The 17683-nt window shown below is 40.0% G+C and overlaps 1 protein-coding gene across 9 annotated transcripts in view; it reads left to right on the top strand.

The window, feature by feature from the left end:
• Rapgef2 (Rap guanine nucleotide exchange factor 2) overlaps positions 1-17683 on the top strand; it is a 243942-nt gene that overhangs the window by 172415 nt on the left and 53844 nt on the right. For all 9 annotated transcript variants that reach the window (XM_028880097.2, XM_037206675.1, XM_028880096.2 and 6 more), the window contains one exon: positions 10161-10292. In XM_028880097.2, coding sequence (XP_028735930.1) covers positions 10161-10292 — 132 coding nt within the window. The remainder of the gene's footprint in view (positions 1-10160; positions 10293-17683) is intronic.

Raw genomic sequence — 17683 nt, 5'->3', positions numbered from 1 at the left:
TTGTGTAAAATCCAGTGCTCTTGACTGATGGGCATTTCCTGCCTTAAGTACTGATTGAGAGTTACTGACCGACCCCCTTTAAAGCGTGTGGCTCTGCTGTATTGTTTTCAGCAGAGGTGCTCTCTCAGGGAAGGGAATAGATTCCAGAGGGTCTTTGGGGAAATCATCATCAGTGTAGAAGTGTCAGGTGTACAAGTGGCGGAACCACTTCTGATGACTCATACCCCACAGACTTCAACACGTTACATGGTATCTCTGTAACCATCCGAGAAGATGGGAAGTGTTACCCAGGTGTCTGTCAGAAGACTGTGCTAGGGACTACCTAGCCACTCCAGCCATTGCATTGCACAGAGGCTTAAGTGTGTGTGTGTGTGGGGGGTGTGTGGGTGTGTGTGTAAGAGCGTGCTACAGCTTTTAAGTGGTTCAAAATTACCTACTAGTTAAGGCTTTTGATTTTGTGTGAGGCTTTCTCTCCTCAAACGAACTGTAGTTGGTTGGCTCAGAAATATTTGAAGTGAAAAATTACACCTACATGGAATATAGAAATATTTTGAGGTTTTTTTTTTTATTTCAGAAATAATGCATTGTAACCGTGTGTAACATCTGTGTTACATTAGTTACAAGTAATCTAGAGATGATGTAAGGTCTAGGAGAGGATGCACACAGGTCATATGCAAACATTATGCCATCTTAAACAGGGATTTGAGATGTTAGGGGAACACCTGTATTTATTTTTGTTCACAAGGAGGACAGCTTAGAGTCCTCCATAGAGCCCTTAAGAATCCTTCTCTTTGATTTTTTTAAGCTTTCTTTTCCCGAACTCCATACTCTACCGAGTATTTTTCATCTGGGATAACTAAGCACCGTTCCTCTGAGGCTCATCAAGCTTGCTGTGTAGTTGGTTCTAGAAGTGCCCCACTGATAGTACCAGCAACTCCTCCCTCTTCAGGGATTACTGCTTCCATAGCAGCTATCATGGGAGAGCTGGAAAACAAGAGACTGAGCTCAGCTCAAGCTTGTTCTGTGTAGAACGTTATCGAATGTGTTACCTTTGCCCAGCCACATAGTTGTTGTGTTTTGTGTTTTGCTCTGTTACTAGCCTTTATACATAGTCACAGACATGCAGAGCCTCTTACCTGGGGGCTTTGGGCAAACCATATGATGGGTTGAGCTTCTCTGTCTGCACAGTGAGGGGCAGCTCCTGGGCTTGTCATAGATGTTAGAACAGACAGTGCATTGCCTACTTGCTAGTGTATACATTCAAAATAATGACGGTGATTGTCATTAACAATAAGAGAAAACATGTAAAGGAGTTAGCATGTGGTTTAAAGTAGGTGGCATGCTAACTAGGTGAACTTTAAAAAAAAAGATCTATAGCATGTATGCATGTGTGTGTGAGTGGGTGTGCACACATACCACAGTGAGTGTGCCACAGTCTGTGTGTAGAGGTTGGAGGACAGCCTTTCACAGTTCTCTGCTTCCACCCTGTTTGAGGTAGGGTCTCTCTTGTTTCTGCCACTGGACAGTTTGCTAGTGAGCTTCCTGCAGATTCTGTCTCTGCCTCCCGTCTCACTCACCATAAGACAGACAAGTGTCACTGCATTGGGCTTTTTTTGTGGCTTCTGGGGATGGAAGTGAAGTCATAGACTTTCATAGTGAGCACTTTCAGCTGCTGATCTGTCTCCCCAGCCCACTGATGAATTTTAAGTCTCATGATTGCCAACAGTTGGCATGTATCTTTTTATGAAGCAAATTTGGAGTTTATTAGGAGAAGGTCTTCATACAGATCTAAGTGTGGGGAGGAGAGGAAGAAAGAGGTGAGAGGGAAGGGAAGCAGATGAGGCACAGAGGCTTCTGGAGACAGTGACTTGACAGAGTTGCCATGCCTTCCATCAAAGCTTCTTAGACCACACAATCCAGAGAGATTTCGGAATTTCTCCACGCAATTTTTTTTTTCCCCCCACAAGTGTTTATAAGTGGACGAAAGTCAGTGGGATTCTTCTGCAGTGTATTAGCACCCCCCTCCCATCTTCAGGTACATATATGTAAAAGGCAAGGTTTTACTTCCACTAGAATTAGCTGTCAGAAAGAATTTCTCTAATCTATCTCAAGGTGGTATTATTATTATTATGTTTTTATTTATGTAGGTAGCTTTTACCTTAAAAAAAAATACTTGAACAAAATGTACTTTTCCAGTAAGGAACATAAAGCAAAAGTGACCCCTGCCCATGGGGCTGAGGGACAACATTGATATAAAGGACTTAAAGAAGTTTCACACAATTTCAGTGATGGTCCCTGGGTGTGTGGCCTAAAACATGTAATTGCTGTATATTTCCATAAATATTTTAAAGATCAATTTAAAAAGAAAGCAGTAAATAATTACTACTGTGAAGAATAGTTAATAAAAGTGAAATAAATGGAACCCATTGATGACACAGAGCACTCCATCCTGTCTGGAAAACATCTCAAAGATTTTGAACCCATTCGATGGCTCAGACTGGCTTTGTGACATCTGCATCTCTGCCAGTCATGCTGGTGTGAAGTTTGGATGAATTTGTTTTGTGATGGGAGAACCTCTATCTTTTAACTTTTCTGTGTCTTAGTTTCTTCTATATTCCTGACTTCCTAAGAGTGTTGTCAAAATTAATGAAATAATAAATGTGTATGTCATAACTTAGAAAGGTCCTGGCACGTAGTGTCTGGATACAGTCCGTCTTATTTCCTGAGTTTGAAAGAGCGGAATTTAGCCCTGCAGTTGAGGATATATGACACTTACGTTGAACCACACGCTCTGTGACTCCACTGAAGAATTCTACTTTTCCATTTGAGTAGAACTCCATTTAGATGTTCTGCTACCCAGTGTTTCATTTCAACATCCAATAGAAAAGACTTTCCCAAAGTATTTGCTTGAGAGTATCAGTCTTTTATGACCGAGGCCTCTCTTCTACCAGTTTACTAATTTGTTTGCCTCTGGGGTACCAGGCGTGCTATTTGTGTTCAGATTACCCCCATCTCACAAATGTTGGTATTACATTTTAGGAAAAGTTAGCCAATGGAGTGGGGACGTAGCTTTGTTGGTAGAGTGCTTGTCCAGCAGACATAAAGCCCTGGGATCCATCCCCAGCATGGCTTTACCACAATCTCAGAAGTCAGGTGGTAACTGCATCAGCAGTTAAAGGTCATCTTTGTTGCGTAGTGAGTTCAAGGCCAGCCTGGGCTGCACGAGAAGTTGTCAAAGAGAGAAAAGATTTGCCAAACAGCGTGAGCAATGAAGTTTCTAATTCTAAACTTGAGAAATGTATGAAGATGGCTTTCCTGCCTTGGGAGAAAGCTCCTGCATCCAGGTTAAGTGTCCATTACCCTGAATACTTGGGGCCAATAGTAAATTTGATTTGGGATTCTGTTAGGGGGAGTGAGATGGGGTGGGAATGTTTTCATATATGCAATAAGATATCCTGGACCCAAGCCAAATTATGAGACCCATTCATATTTTATATGAGCTTTAAATAGCCTAAAAGTGGTTTTATACAATGTCTTTAGCACACCTGAATTGTGACTAAGATATCACATGAGGTCAGATATGACATATTCTATCTGTAGTGCCAGGAGTGGCCAATTTCAGATTTTCAGATTGGAGATACTCAACCTGTACCAAATTTCAACATGTAATTCTAGCATGTAAAGGTTCATAGTTAGACAGAAAGCCATGTGGAATCCTTATGAACATTAAGCCATATCTCTATATAAAGAGACTCTGTTAGAGCTTCTAAAGCACTATAATATAGGAAAATAACAGAGAGCCCTGGGATAGAACACAGGCCCTCTTCAAGCTCCCCAGTGGTGTTCTATTCAGTCCATCCTGGAGGCAGCATCTGTGTGGCACAAATAAAGTTTTGTGGTTAAATGTATACGTCTGGGCAGACATGGATGTAGGCATTTACAAACAAACATAGTAAGACTATACCCCGAAAGCACAGAGGAACTAAGATGTTAATCATTTTGAACGAAGCAGTGAGCTCCTCTACACAAACAGGATTTACTGAGATCTTTTACGTAGACTTTCGGGAGCCATAGAGTGTTTGAGTTAGTAGACTAGTAGTGTTAGCTGTGGCTGCGCCTAAGATGCTCTATTCATAAGCAGAACGTTTATGAGCAGATCGGTAAAGAAGGAAGCAGTGAAGGTTTCATTATATGCTTTTCACTTCATAGAAGACACAAGTGCGCAGAAATGAACTAACTTGTCCATAGTCACCTGACTTGAGAAGTTGGAGAACAGAGGGTTATCCATATGGGTCTAATGTTGGGCTTATGTCTGGTGTACGTGGTAGGAGCTTAGAGAGTGCTTTAGTCTCATACATTGTTAGGGTTTGGCAGGTTTCTGTAGAAGAAAAGTTACAGTGTCTGAAATTTTTAGAAGAATCTAGAAGAAAAATCATATGCCTCATCATGCATGTAGGAAATGTTCTCTTCTTCGCATTATGTATGTATGTGAGCAAAAGAAATTGACATTGTGGGCCTGGAGATGTGTGGGCAAGCACTTCCCTAGTACATTTGAGGTTCTGGATTCAAACCCCAGCACTACCACCACCACCACCACCACCACCACCACCACCACCACCACCACCACCACCACCACCACCACCACCCTGCCACTGCCACCAAAAGGAGGAAAAAGAAAAGTAGTCTTATATCGTACAAAACTGTTTTCCTTTGTAGGAACTGATAATGAAGCATTCAAGGACAGATTTCTACCTAGGGCCTGGATAGAGCGAGCAGTTGTGGAATACTTAAATATTATTTCTGATGTACAATAGTGTTTAGTTTTCCTGGTATTCTTCAAGATGTTATCTGAAAAGTAAAAACTGATAACATAGACTGATCTTTAGTAGAAACAGGTCAAAGAGGATTATGTGCACATAGTGAGGGGGGTGGGTTTGAATTTATTTTGTTTTTGGTGGTGCTGGGGTTGAACTTAAGCCAGGCAAGTGCTCTAACACTGAACTGCATCCAGCTCTCTCATTACTTTTTTTTTTTTTTTTTTTTGGTGAGGAGGCGAGGAGGCTCACTAAATTGCTCAGGTTGGCTTTGCAATCACTCTGTAGCCAGGCAGGCTATGAATTTGTAACCTCAGCCTCGCCTCCAGAGAGTTGGGATTACAGGTCTATGCCAACAGGAACAACTAGAATTGCTTTTAAACCCTGAGTTCACATTGTAAGTGTTTTGTCTGTAGTTAAGCACCTTCTAAATTACTTTGTGTCAACACTGGTATCTAGCTTTAGATTTTGCCATAAGTACCGTGGCGCTGAGAAACAAATCTTGGTGATGTCTGTCTCTTCATTTATCTCCTCGTAACACAGGCCCCCACATAGTGAAGAATGAGCTGGGAGTGGTAGTGTTCACCTGAACCCCAACATTCATGAAGCTGAGGTAGTAGGGTCTTAGATTGGAGGTCAGCTTGAGCTGTACTGTTAGACTCAGAAATCCAAACCTTAAAAAAAGTGATGGATGTATGAGAATATAATATCATACTTCCATACTTGTACTTCAAAGACAAACCTAGTGTAATGGCAGTTCTTCCTCTAGAGCTTAAAAAGGTGAGCATAAAGAGTGTTCACAAAACTCCAGTGTTGATGGGGAGAACGGACACTTTGGGGTCAGCTCTCATTGATCTACTTGATATGAAGTTAGACTTTAGTCACTGACAATTGGTTCACCTGAGATGGTGTTACTCGGGGTAAGCTGCTTGGGAAGGCCGGATCAATCCCAGGTGTCTTCCAAGTCTTGTGCACTCTACTGAAAGAGTTCAGAAAATTATTGGCTAAACAAAATTCAGTTGGTGGTGATATATTTTGCATTTGTCTTAAGATGTGATCTGCATTGTGAAGTATGAAACTCCTATCTGCTAATAGAATCCCAGAAAGTGCTTCCCAGCTGGATTGAAGGGCTGAGGCACTGTTGCCCAGCTAATCACCAACCCAGCGGTTCTCCACAGAGAACGGGAAATGGAAGGAAGACAACCCTTTAGTCTCCTGCACTGTCGCCAGCCTTAGGAACTCTACCAGTTGTACAGCGTCATAGTGATGTTTCATATGTTCTTAGTAGAGGATATTAACTAGTAATGTTGTAAATGCCATCTATTAAATTAGCAAGTCAGCAGTGATCAAGTATACCTACTCACATGTAAGTTTTAAGTCCTCTAGAGCGCTTTTAAAGCTAGCTGTGGCCTTGTCCCTGTTTGTTCTCAATGAAATTAGAGACGCTCTTACACAGGGGGTGCCTAAGTTTCATGTAACTATGATTTGTTTTAGGTTTATGTTTATTTAATTGACACTTATATCTATGATTTAAACATATGTAATTTATTTCTCATTTAAATATTCTTTAAAAATTTTTAAATCTATATGTGTATTTTGCCTGCAGTGTTATGTTTGTGTACCATGTACATGCCTCGTGCCTGTGAAGGCCAGAAAAGGGTGTCAGATCCACTGGAACTAGAGTTACAGGAGGTTGTAAACCACCGTGTGGGTGATGGAACTCAACCCCAGGCCCCCTGGAAGGCAGCAAGTGCTCTTAACCACTGAGCCATTTCTCCAGCCCCTGGTTTAAATATTCTGATTTCTTATTTATTTAGCAGTGCTTGTGGTTAAACTAGAGTCTAGTCATTCATCTAATGATGGGCCATAAAAATTGTCTAAATGGGGTGTGGTGGTGCATGCCTGCAATCCCAGCATATAGGAGGATGAGTTCCAGGCCAGCCAGGGCTTTAGTGCAAGACCCTATCTCAAAGAAACAAAAAGAAAGAAAACCAAAACCAACCAACCAAACTCCCAAACAGGGAGGACGACAGCAAAGCCCTACAGAAATCTCTTGTCGTATTGTCTTTGTGGACCAGGAGCCCAGATCTAGTATGATAAGAATTTCTGTGAGTTCAAGGCCAGCTTGTTTTACATATCAAATTCCAGGATAGCCAAAACTATATAGTAAGACCCTGTTTCAAAATAACAAAGAGGCAGGTGGATCTCTGTGAGTTCGATTCCAACCTGGTATATACAGAGCAGGTTCCAGGGCAGCCATGGCAGTTACACAGAGAAACCCCATCTCAAAAAAGCAAAACAAGAAACCCAACCTAAAAAAAAAATTTGTGGTCTACAGTAGTAAATTTTTAGGGCTTTAGGATTCTTGACCCATGAACAATTTGAGCAGTAATATATTCATATATATTACTGCAATATGTAACAGACTCTTTTGAATTGTATTACTCATGAATGTCTAGTAAGTATATGGGTGTTATGACTAAAATGTTGGCCAGTGAGACATCTCAGTAGGTAAAGGTGTTTGCATCCTGACAGCCAGAGTTTGATCCCTGGGAACCACATGGTTGAAGAAGAGAGCCAGCTGATGCAAACTGCCCTCTGACCTCCACAGTGTGCGGTATATAGTATAGGCACACACACATATATATGTGTAAACAATACTTGAGTTAAAAAATTTAAAGGTCCAAGTGTTTAAAACTTGTTAGCTTTCCTTTATTTATTTGTCTTAGTTAGATGATGATTGGGCATAGTCCCAGGTTCACAAAACTCCCTTATTTATTTGTTTAACAGGACTTCAGACTTAAGGCTGAAGTCATGAGGCAATTCCTGTCACCATTTTAATCTGGAATTCCGTTCCACAGTGCACTAACAGAGTACAAGTCAGCACTGGGTCAGACTGGGAGCGGACCAAAATAGTGACTCTCGCTGTCAGAGTGTGCCTGTTTGGAAGATGTTAATTTAGACGCCCAGGGACTCTTCCCTGGGTTCTCTGGTATTGGGAAGCCTGGTTGGAGCATGGAGCTAGCACCTGTCATCCTCAGTACTTCTAGTACCCACATTTTGTTGTTTGGTTTGATTCTTAAAAACTCGTATTATCCCAGCAGCCTCTGGCTGCTTTTCTATGAGGCATGGTAGGGCCAAACCAATACACATCCCACTGTATCTCACAGGGACACCTTTTACAGCTTTTGCCTTCCTGTGACCTTGATCCATACCCATACTCAGTGAAATTTAAAATTGTGTTGTTATTATAGCAAAAGATTTTTAAGTTTCCTACACAGGGCATCTGTATTTCTGTTTCTAATTTTAGGAAATATTTAATTACCATTTGCTCTGAGTTTAGTACATCATTATCTTGTGCTCTTACCCACGGAACACAGATGGTGAGAAGGGTTAGTTAAAACTAGTGTGGGGATTTGGGGCATGGGTCAGTAGTGGAGGGGAGAGTCTGCCTGACATTAGCATAGGCTCAAGTTTGATCTCCAGCACTTAAAAAGAATGCATTTAAAAGATCGATTTAATTTCTTTTTCTGCTGCTCATTAACACTTGTCTCCATGACTTCTGGCGTAGCAGAGGTTGCGTTTTCGATTGGAGATGTCTTACTCAGCTCTGTAGTCCCTGCCCCTAGCTGAGCATCTGTCACAGTAGGGAAGCAGTAAACACTTGTTAAATGGAGCTGAATTGTTACAAGCAAAGCCCTTTCTCTTTTAGTCCACAGACTGTTGCTCTGGTCTTAGGGAACCACTTAGCTATGACCCTGAGGGGATGAGCAGGCATGGGTGAGCCCACAGTAACCTGGGAAAGCTGGACAGGTCTCTCCTGTGGAGAGCCGAGCTCTGACCACTCCCAGCTCGCTTTGCAAACTAAAGACAGGTCGAAAGGGTTTCCAGGGAGGAAATACTGAAGAGAGGATTCCCGTGAGTTTTGAATAAATGATCGTTTAGTGAGGGAAAAATTCAGTAGGTAGCTGTAACTTCATTTGACATGGTTAATTTGAAAAATTCCATGTGGTCCATGTCAATCTGAGTCCGATTTCTAAGTGATAATCACTAGATTTCGGTTACTTACTTTGCAGTTACAGGCATAGATTCTGAATGTAGGTGTACTTACATATCTGTCTAGCACCTATAAGAAATGGTTATTCTCCTAGGTTGTATGTATTTCGCAGCATCTTCAGTGATCACACTTGTGAGATAGGTAATGTTTGCAACACTTTTATTCACCACTTCTCTGTTATCTATGAATGTAGGAGTTTTTATTTATCTGGCGTCTAACTGCATGTTGTATAATAAACTCGTTTAAGTCTTACACACTTGGTGTCTCATATAGTTAAAAAATACTACTTGACAGTAGTGTTTAGTAATAGACTTGTAACTACTGTTAACCCTATATGTAGGACAGAGATGGTTGACATCTAGGCAGGTCTGAATGAATGGAATGTAAATCCATTTTGCTTAAGACACCAAGGCTTATTGACTAAAGCCCAAGCATCTCCCTTGGAAGGCTTGTTCTACACTATGTGATAGCATTAGGTTTTTGGAGAGGGGATGAGGCTGTAGGGAGTGACTGGAAGGTCTCTAAGGCAAGCCTTTAGATTCTTACTAGCTAAATAGGACCAGTACGCAGCAGCAAAGAAAGAGTACTATTGGTGTCTTACCACACCAGCTAGCATTTGTTTTCTGATGCATTACTAGTCAGTACTCTTGGTGTACTGTATACAAATCTAGTGTGTAAACAAGGAGTGAGAGAGGGGGAGAGAGTTTGTATGTGTGTAGATAAGTGAATGTTGTCTGTAAACTCTTAAATTTAAAGTTCTTGGAAAGTATTTATCTCTTTCCATATAACCTTGTAAGTGGCAATATGATTCAGTGCTTCCAAGATGCTTGCTTTAAAAAAAACAAAAAGTTTTAAAATGTTATTTGTGCATGAATGAGCCAGAAGTCTGTTCCCTTAACTCTCTATCTAAAGTGTTGCTACAAAGTTGCATTGGTTGGCAATTGCTAATAAATAGAACTAGAGTAACTTGCTCATTTATTTGTTACTTGAAAATTTTAGTTTACCAAATTAATGTTCATCCATGTGTCTTAATCACTTAACCCACCTATTTAGACGTCTAGTTTAATACTATCAAGGTTCATTGTATGCTCATAAACTTTAACATTTTGTGATTTGGGTTACTAGGACAATATTGAATAGTTTTTGAATCTGTAAGTGGAAGGATCTTTCCTAGTAATAGTTTTGGCTCAATGCTTTGCAGTAGGGTGCAGTATCGTAGTTTAAAGTGTCTCTTTGAAGTTCTAAATTCAAATTATAAGCCCATTCTTTTTCTTCTGCTGCTTCCCTAGCTGCCTGCAGATTTCACAAAACTACACCTCACTGACAGCCTCCACCCACAGGTGACCCACGTTTCCTCCAGCCATTCAGGATGTAGCATCACCAGTGACTCTGGAAGCAGCAGTCTTTCTGATATTTACCAGGTAAGAAGGACTTTGTAGTCTCCTCTGCTTCAGGGAGTTTGGGAATTCTTAAGAGATGGGAGCTCTAAAGTAGATGCATGTGCATACATTAGGGATGCATGCTATGTATATGAGGCATCGTTTATGTTTCACAGACTTTGCCATCCTGTGTGTACTTGAGGAGGTAGCTCTCCCACTGAAGTGTTCCCAGTTGGCAGAGTGTTAAGAGTGGTTGTGATGGAGTTGGTTCTTGTTACTCACAGTGTTTCATTTGTCTACAGACAGATTGCGGTATATATGTCTGACTCATAGCAAAATTATCATTTCATGGTCGTATCAGCACACAAAAAACCTTTTCCCTCAAAAATAGTTTATTTTGGAGCCGAATATGAATGCCCACGGCCTAAGGACACAGATTCAGGTTTCCCAGTTGTTACAGTGTAAAGGGTGTGAAAATCTGAGCATATGCAGATTATACACAGGCACACATGGTTGTATAGAAAAGTAGATATTGAAAAACATCAAAGATCGTACAGCTTTATGTTTTGTTTGAGGTTGGCCTCAAACTCAGAGATCTCCCACCCGTCTCTGCCTCCTGAGTGCTGGGACTAAAGCCATGTACCACCATGCCTGGCTTCTAACAGTATTTCTGGGGGCGGAGGGGATCCATTGTTTCTTGTATTATCCATTGACTGTTATATGGATTAATTATATTTTTAATTGATTAATTAATTATACTTTTATTTTTTTCTTTAGAATCTGTTTTGGGAGGAAGTCCTTACCAATGTCTATTTATATGACATTAAATTTTATAGCTTAATGAAACTTTTATCTTATGATTTCAGTGAATGCTGTTTTTATAAACAAATAACATTTTAAAGTTTTAAGAAACAATGTATGAACCCAAAGGTTTTTTTTTTTTTTTCAGTAGTTTTTAAGAAATTCAGAGTATTCAAATTTCTAAAGTAGTATACATCTTTCAGGTCTTTTTATATATCACCAAAACACTTAAATTTACATGTGGGCATTTTAATTAGCATGCCAAAAATAATTACTTTAGCATACAAAAAAAAAAAAAAAAGAATGAAAAAAATGGAAGTGGCCCCAGGTTTAATTGCATAGTTCTTCTTTGGGTCAGAGACTCACATGATAGTTACATGAAATCCAGGTGTGCCCAAGGGAAAAAGACACTTTACATATTTATCTCCTTAACATATAGTAAGGCTCTGTAGCAGCAAAGATTGAAAGGTGATATTTGTCATATAGACTTAGGACAGTGTCTTCTGATATTGTTAAGAGCCATGGCTTTCTCAATGTTTTAATTTATACTGAGGCTAAATTATATTCTCCATACTTTGTGTGTGTGTGTGTGTGTGTGTGTGTGTGCGTGTGTGTGTGCGCGCGCGCGCGCGCGCGCGCGCGTGCTTGTGTTTTAAAGCAGGTGTAATGCTTTTAATTCCAGCAGAGGCAAGTGGATCTCTGTGAATTCAGGACCAGCCTGGTTTATATGATGAGTACTAGGCCAGCTGCGACTATATACGGTGAGACCTTGTCTCAAGAAAAAGAGAAAAGGAAAGAAAGAAAAGAAGTTCAGATCCTTGGGTCAGGAATCATCTGCCTGCCCAGTGGCAGTCTAGGGTATGGTTCCCTTCCTAAACCAGGCCTGCCCTTACCCGGGACTGGCAGCACTGGCCTACCCCCACGGCCATTTCTCAGAATCTGTCCATCACCAGTGAGTGAGTGGCTACTCTTCATCTCCTAAGTAGCTTTCCCATTTAGTCCCAGGCTGACCTCTTGGAGGCAGGGGAGTGGCTTAGTATATCCATGGGATCAGCTGTTAGGATGCCGTCCCCTGCAAAGGGCATGTGTTGTCCCATCTGACCTTAGTGATAAGTCTGAGATGTCTGTCTTTGTGCTAGTCACATTTATCAAATACTAGGTAGATCTTCCAGCCAGAAAAACAGAAGCAAAGGATCCATGGATGTAATAAAACAAACCATGCTTAGCAGACAGATCAGACAAGTGTCAAACTCACCAGTAATGCTTCAGGCTGGACCCTGGCAAGAGCCCCAAGGAATGTTCACGGTGAGGGGACAGAGACACAGCTCCACATTGTCATCTAAGCAGCCTGAGGAATTAGCCTCCATGCTGAAATAAATTTTAGACCTAGCTGGTAGGAAAAGATATTTTAATAAACTTAAGCACAAGGGTTAAGAGGAAGAAAGGCTCTAAGAAGAAAATAGGGCATACCCAAATGTGGGTGTGGGCTTACCAAGGGAAAATGGTCTTTATAAATGGGAGCTTTTAATATAGTAAGGAATCTTTTCTCTCCAACTTTATTTTAAAACAGGCCATCATAATCTTTCCTTTGTTAAAGAATGTTGCTGTCCTGGGAGATAAAGAGCGGAGAGGCAAGTTCTGAAAAAGATGGAATGCAGTGTGGGACTGTCCTCAGACTGAACCATTAGTTCAGATATAACTTCTAAATTCTGATTTTGATTTTCTGGGGGGAAATGTGTTGTATGGGTGTTTTGCACGCCTGTGTGTGGCTGTGCACCATGTGCATGCAGTGCCTACAGAGGCCAGAAGAGGGCACCAGATACCCAGGGACTGAGTTAAAGACTGTTCCTTGCCCTGTGGGTTCTGGGAACTGAACCCAGGTTCTATGGAAAAGCAGCCAGTGCTCTTAACTGCTGAGCCATCTCTCCAAGCCCTCTATTTATTTCTAACATCTCCTTTTAACTTAGATGTAGTTTTATACTCATGTTAAATTTTATAAATTACTGATTTTATTAATTCTTTCCAGTTAAAGTAGACTGCCTAATTATGATTTTAAAAAAATATGTTTTCTAGAATTAATAGTTAAAGTACACATAGCCAGTTTACAGTTAATAAATGTCCCCATAGGAAACATAAAACCCAAGTTACTTTTAGATTTTTTATTTTTTAAAATATTTGCAATTTAAATTAACACACCAAGTATAAAATCAGCTGTAGTTAAAACAAACAAACAAACAAACCAAAAACTGTGGTTTTTTTTGTTTTGTTTTGTTTTGGTTTTTTGTCCAAATATTTCTTTCCTCCCTGCCCTAGTTAGAATTAACTTCAGCTTGACACAGAGTATCAGTTGATTAACTGTCTCTATCAGGGTGTCTGTGGGCATGTCTGTGAGGGATCGCCTTGGTTCTTCATTGATGGAGGAGGGCTCAGCCCACTGGAGGCTGCTCCGTTCCTAGGGCAGATGGCTCCGGGCTGTATATGAAGGATAGCTCACTACTGTAGCAGTCTTCTTCCATGGCTTCTGCTTGGAGTTCTTGCTTCAGATCCTGCTCTGACTTCCTTCAGTGGGGGACCATGAACTGAAGGTGTAAGCTAAATCTCTTTCCTCCGCAAGTTGCTGTTGGTCAGAGTGTCTTATCACAGCCCCAAGAGGAAAATAGAAACACCCTTAAATCAGATTAACACCAAATGGTCGGGAAGCAAAAAAATGCTCTCAACGCAAACAAACGAACAGACAAATGGATACCTTAAACTAAAGGCTTTAAAAGCAACCCTCACCCAATAGGATCCTAAGCAAGCAGCTCATGATAAACAAGTGGACCCTGAGCCAAACCAAGGAGGCCCCCCACATTCACCTGTGGAGATAACTCTGTACAGTTTGGGCACAAAGGGCCTGTGTTACTCTATTAGTTCCTGGCTGTAATCTGGATGATTCCTCCCGTGAAAAGATCATTCTTGGGGCTCCAAGTTGAGTATTGTAACTGCTAACACACAATCAACTCTCACCTAAAAAGGAGTAAGAAATCATTTTAGAGCCAAATGTGAGTCACCATGGGCCAGAAACACAGATTCAGGTTACCTCAAATTCCATGTGCCAATGTTGTAATAGTTTCATGAAGTTGTATAGTTAACAGAATAAAGAAAATCAAGACTGCTTTTAAATACATTGCTGGTAACATGAGATAGGTGGGTTCCAGAAAAGTGGGGAAATCTTTTCTATAGGTCTCCCCTGGCTGGTTTTATGTCTACTTGACACAAGCTAGAGTCATCTGAGAGGAGAGAACCTCAGTTGAGAAAATGCCTGCATCAGATCGGGTTGTGGGCAGGCAAGCCTGTATGGCATTTTCTTTATTAGTGATTAAAGGCAGAAGGGCCCAGCCCATTTTGAGTTGGGACACCCCTGGGCTGGTAGTCCCGGATTCTCTGAGAAAGTAGACTGTGCCTGCCAATAAGCAGCGCTCCTCCATGGCCACTGTGTCAGCTCTTGCTTCTGGGTTCCTGCCCTCCTTGTCCTGATTTCCTTCGGTGATGAACTGTGATATAGAAGTGTAAGCAAAATAAGCCCTTTCCTCTGCAAGTTGCTTTTTTTTTTCTTTTCATCACAGTAGTAATCGCCCCAACTAGACAAGGCCTCAGATGCATACTTAGCTTTTTGGGAAAGCTATACTATGAACAATACTAGTTGTTGGAAGCCAGTGTTCTGTTTCTCTATTCCAGTGGATTTACCTAACAGGCAGAAAGATGTTAGGTCATCTACAGTGAGTGGTAGGTGATAAATGGCTACTAGGGAGGAGCTAAAGGTTGCCTAAGATCATTTGGCTCTGGACTTGCAACATTGTAACATCTCCCTCATCGAAGTTCAGATCTGTTAATCAGCTTTGCACAAGGTTCAGTGGAAGCTGTTCTTTCTAGGAAAGTTTGTTCATAGTAAAATTATCTTATTAAAATCTGTTGAATATGACAAAGCAAAAGTATCTAGATCAAGTTGTTGAATTTTTATCCATTTTTTATTTGTTTACTTATTTATTTATCTTCTCTCATATATTACACCTGACCAGTTTCCCCTCCCTCCTCTCTTCCCTGACCGCGCGCGCGCGCGCGCGCGCACACACACACACACACACACACACACACACACACACACACACACACACCTCCCCTCTCCTCCAGATTCACACTCCTCCTCCAGTTCCCTTCAGAAAAGAGCAGGCCTTCCAGGGATGTCACATTGAAATGTTTTTAAATTAACTATATGTTTTGTTTTATGTTTAAAATACATTTTTAAAAATTTATTACATTTGTATGTTTGGTGTGTGTGTGTGTGTGTGTGTGTGTGTGTGTGTGTGTTCGTTCTTCAGGTGATTGTAGAGAGCAGAGGAAGACACTACATCCCCTGGAACTAGAACTGTAGGAGGCTGTGAGCTGGTTTTTGTTGTTGTTGTTTTGAAGGGAGTGTGGGGACCGAATTCAGGTCCTCTGGAAGAGTAGCAAGTATTTTCACAACTGAGCCACTTTTCTGTTCCCTCAAAAAATATTTTTAAAAGCAAAATAATAGCAATTATTTAGGAATTAGTGTGTAAATTTATTAGAAGTGACCAAAATTTGCACACAAAGATCATTTTGGAAAGCTCATACACATTCCATTAATACTGCATTTTATATAATTTTACACAAATGAAATGTTATACTCTCTTTACAAAATATCTTTCTTGGCTCCTTAAGAGTTGTTACATTAGATGACAATAAAAAGTCTCTTTCTTAAAATTAAATACTTATTCAGAATCACTTGTATATCCAGGCAATGTTATTTGTCTTTTTTAATTACTAAAAATAAGTGAAAATTACAATATTGTGTACTGGACATATAAATCCTAAATTTAATACATCTTTTTGTTAGAAGATAGCATATTAAACACAAACTTCTCTGTAATTTAGAGGTCTTACAGAGACCTAACTGATAGATTGTTTTGTATTTTAAATAACCCTAAATGTATTTTCAAAATGTTCTGTTAGTGACAAATGCATTTGTAAATTCCTGGGTGTTTGAGGATTTATTAGTTTGCAATAAGAAATATAATTTCTGGGGCTGGAGAGGTGACTTGGTGGTTGAGAGCACTGGCTGCTCTTCAGAGGATTCCCCGCATCCATATCATGGCTCACAAGTATCTGTAACTCCAGTCCCAGGGCATCTGATGCCCTCTTCTGGCCTCCATGGGTACATCGGCCATGCACATGATTCACAGACACACGTACAGGCAAAGCACTCATACACACAAAATAAAATATATAAATTAAAATAAGCTCTTTCTCCCCTAAGTTGGGAAAAAAAAGGGGGGGAAAGAAGTAGTTTCTGCTTCTCTACAGTGACTTTGGAAGTCAGTACTTGACTCATTAAGTTTCTCTTTCTACTTAATCATTGTCGGTAATCATTTCAAATATTAGCAAAGGTGATGAGACAGGATAAACGTCTCTCCCATACATATTTACTGCCCATCCCATAGCTCCCTTTCTTCTGCCCAGGAGAGCTCTGTGGTATTTACATTTTTCTGTTGGAGGTTGGAAAGATGGCACAATGATTGAGAGCACCTGATGCTCAATCATTTGGTAACTGAAGTTCAGATCCCTCTACCTAGGCGGCAAGCTGGGTATCCAATAAACACCTGTGGTTCCAGCTTCAAGTGACCCAGTGACCTCTCCTGGCTTCCACGTATACATAGAACCTCACATGTATTCATGTATTCACATAGACATATAAGCATGCATGCATACATGCGTGCGTGTGCGCGCGCACACCCACACCCACACAAAATAGTGTTTTAAATTTCTCATTTGTTCTTTTTTCTTGATTTCATTTAAAAAACGCCAAGTAAATTTGTTGTAAATCTGTTCACAATAACAGAACATTTGATGCATTTTGTTTTAAATAAGCCATACTCTATACTCACCAATCTGATATTATTTTTGAAAATCACTGTTTAAATATTAATGAGCAGGTAAATCTACATTAGGCTAATTTCTTAGAAGGATGTAAGCTTTCTTCTTTATTTTTTGAACAGATATAATAAGAAAACCTTTTAAATATGAATTTAATAGTTTAGAGTAATAGTTTAAAAGCCTGCAGTAATCTTAGGGGTAGTGTAGTTTGGAAGAAATCAGAAAATAGCCTGTATTCTATTTAAATACATATATATTTGCAGTATATTATACTATATATTAATATAAAATTTTGTTTGCTGTATTATACTTATAAGTATATTATATATTATAAATAAATAACATTTGCATTAAATATATGTTATATATTTATATACATATATATACATAGATATAAATATACACACATATATACATTTCTACATATAACACTGACTTGAACTGTTTTGAAGATTATTATTTATTTCAAATGTAAAATTTAATGCTAGATCCATGGTACTCGTTCATTGTGGAATTACTGTTTTTATTGCTGAGTGTGGGAGCACAGGACTGTAAAATCCCAGCATTCTAGAGGCTGAAGCAGGAGGACCCCAAGTTTGAGACCAGCCAATGATACATAGCAAGAATTTGTACCTAAAATAGGGGAGAGGAACCTTAATAATTTTATATCCATTGTCTTAACTGTCCTGCCAGAATTG

This window comes from Peromyscus leucopus, chromosome 6 (assembly GCF_004664715.2).
Source record: "Peromyscus leucopus breed LL Stock chromosome 6, UCI_PerLeu_2.1, whole genome shotgun sequence".
Classification (NCBI taxonomy): Eukaryota; Metazoa; Chordata; class Mammalia; order Rodentia; family Cricetidae; genus Peromyscus; species Peromyscus leucopus.
Note: the sequence above shows the minus strand (reverse complement) of the source record. Positions and strands in the feature narration are given on the sequence as shown.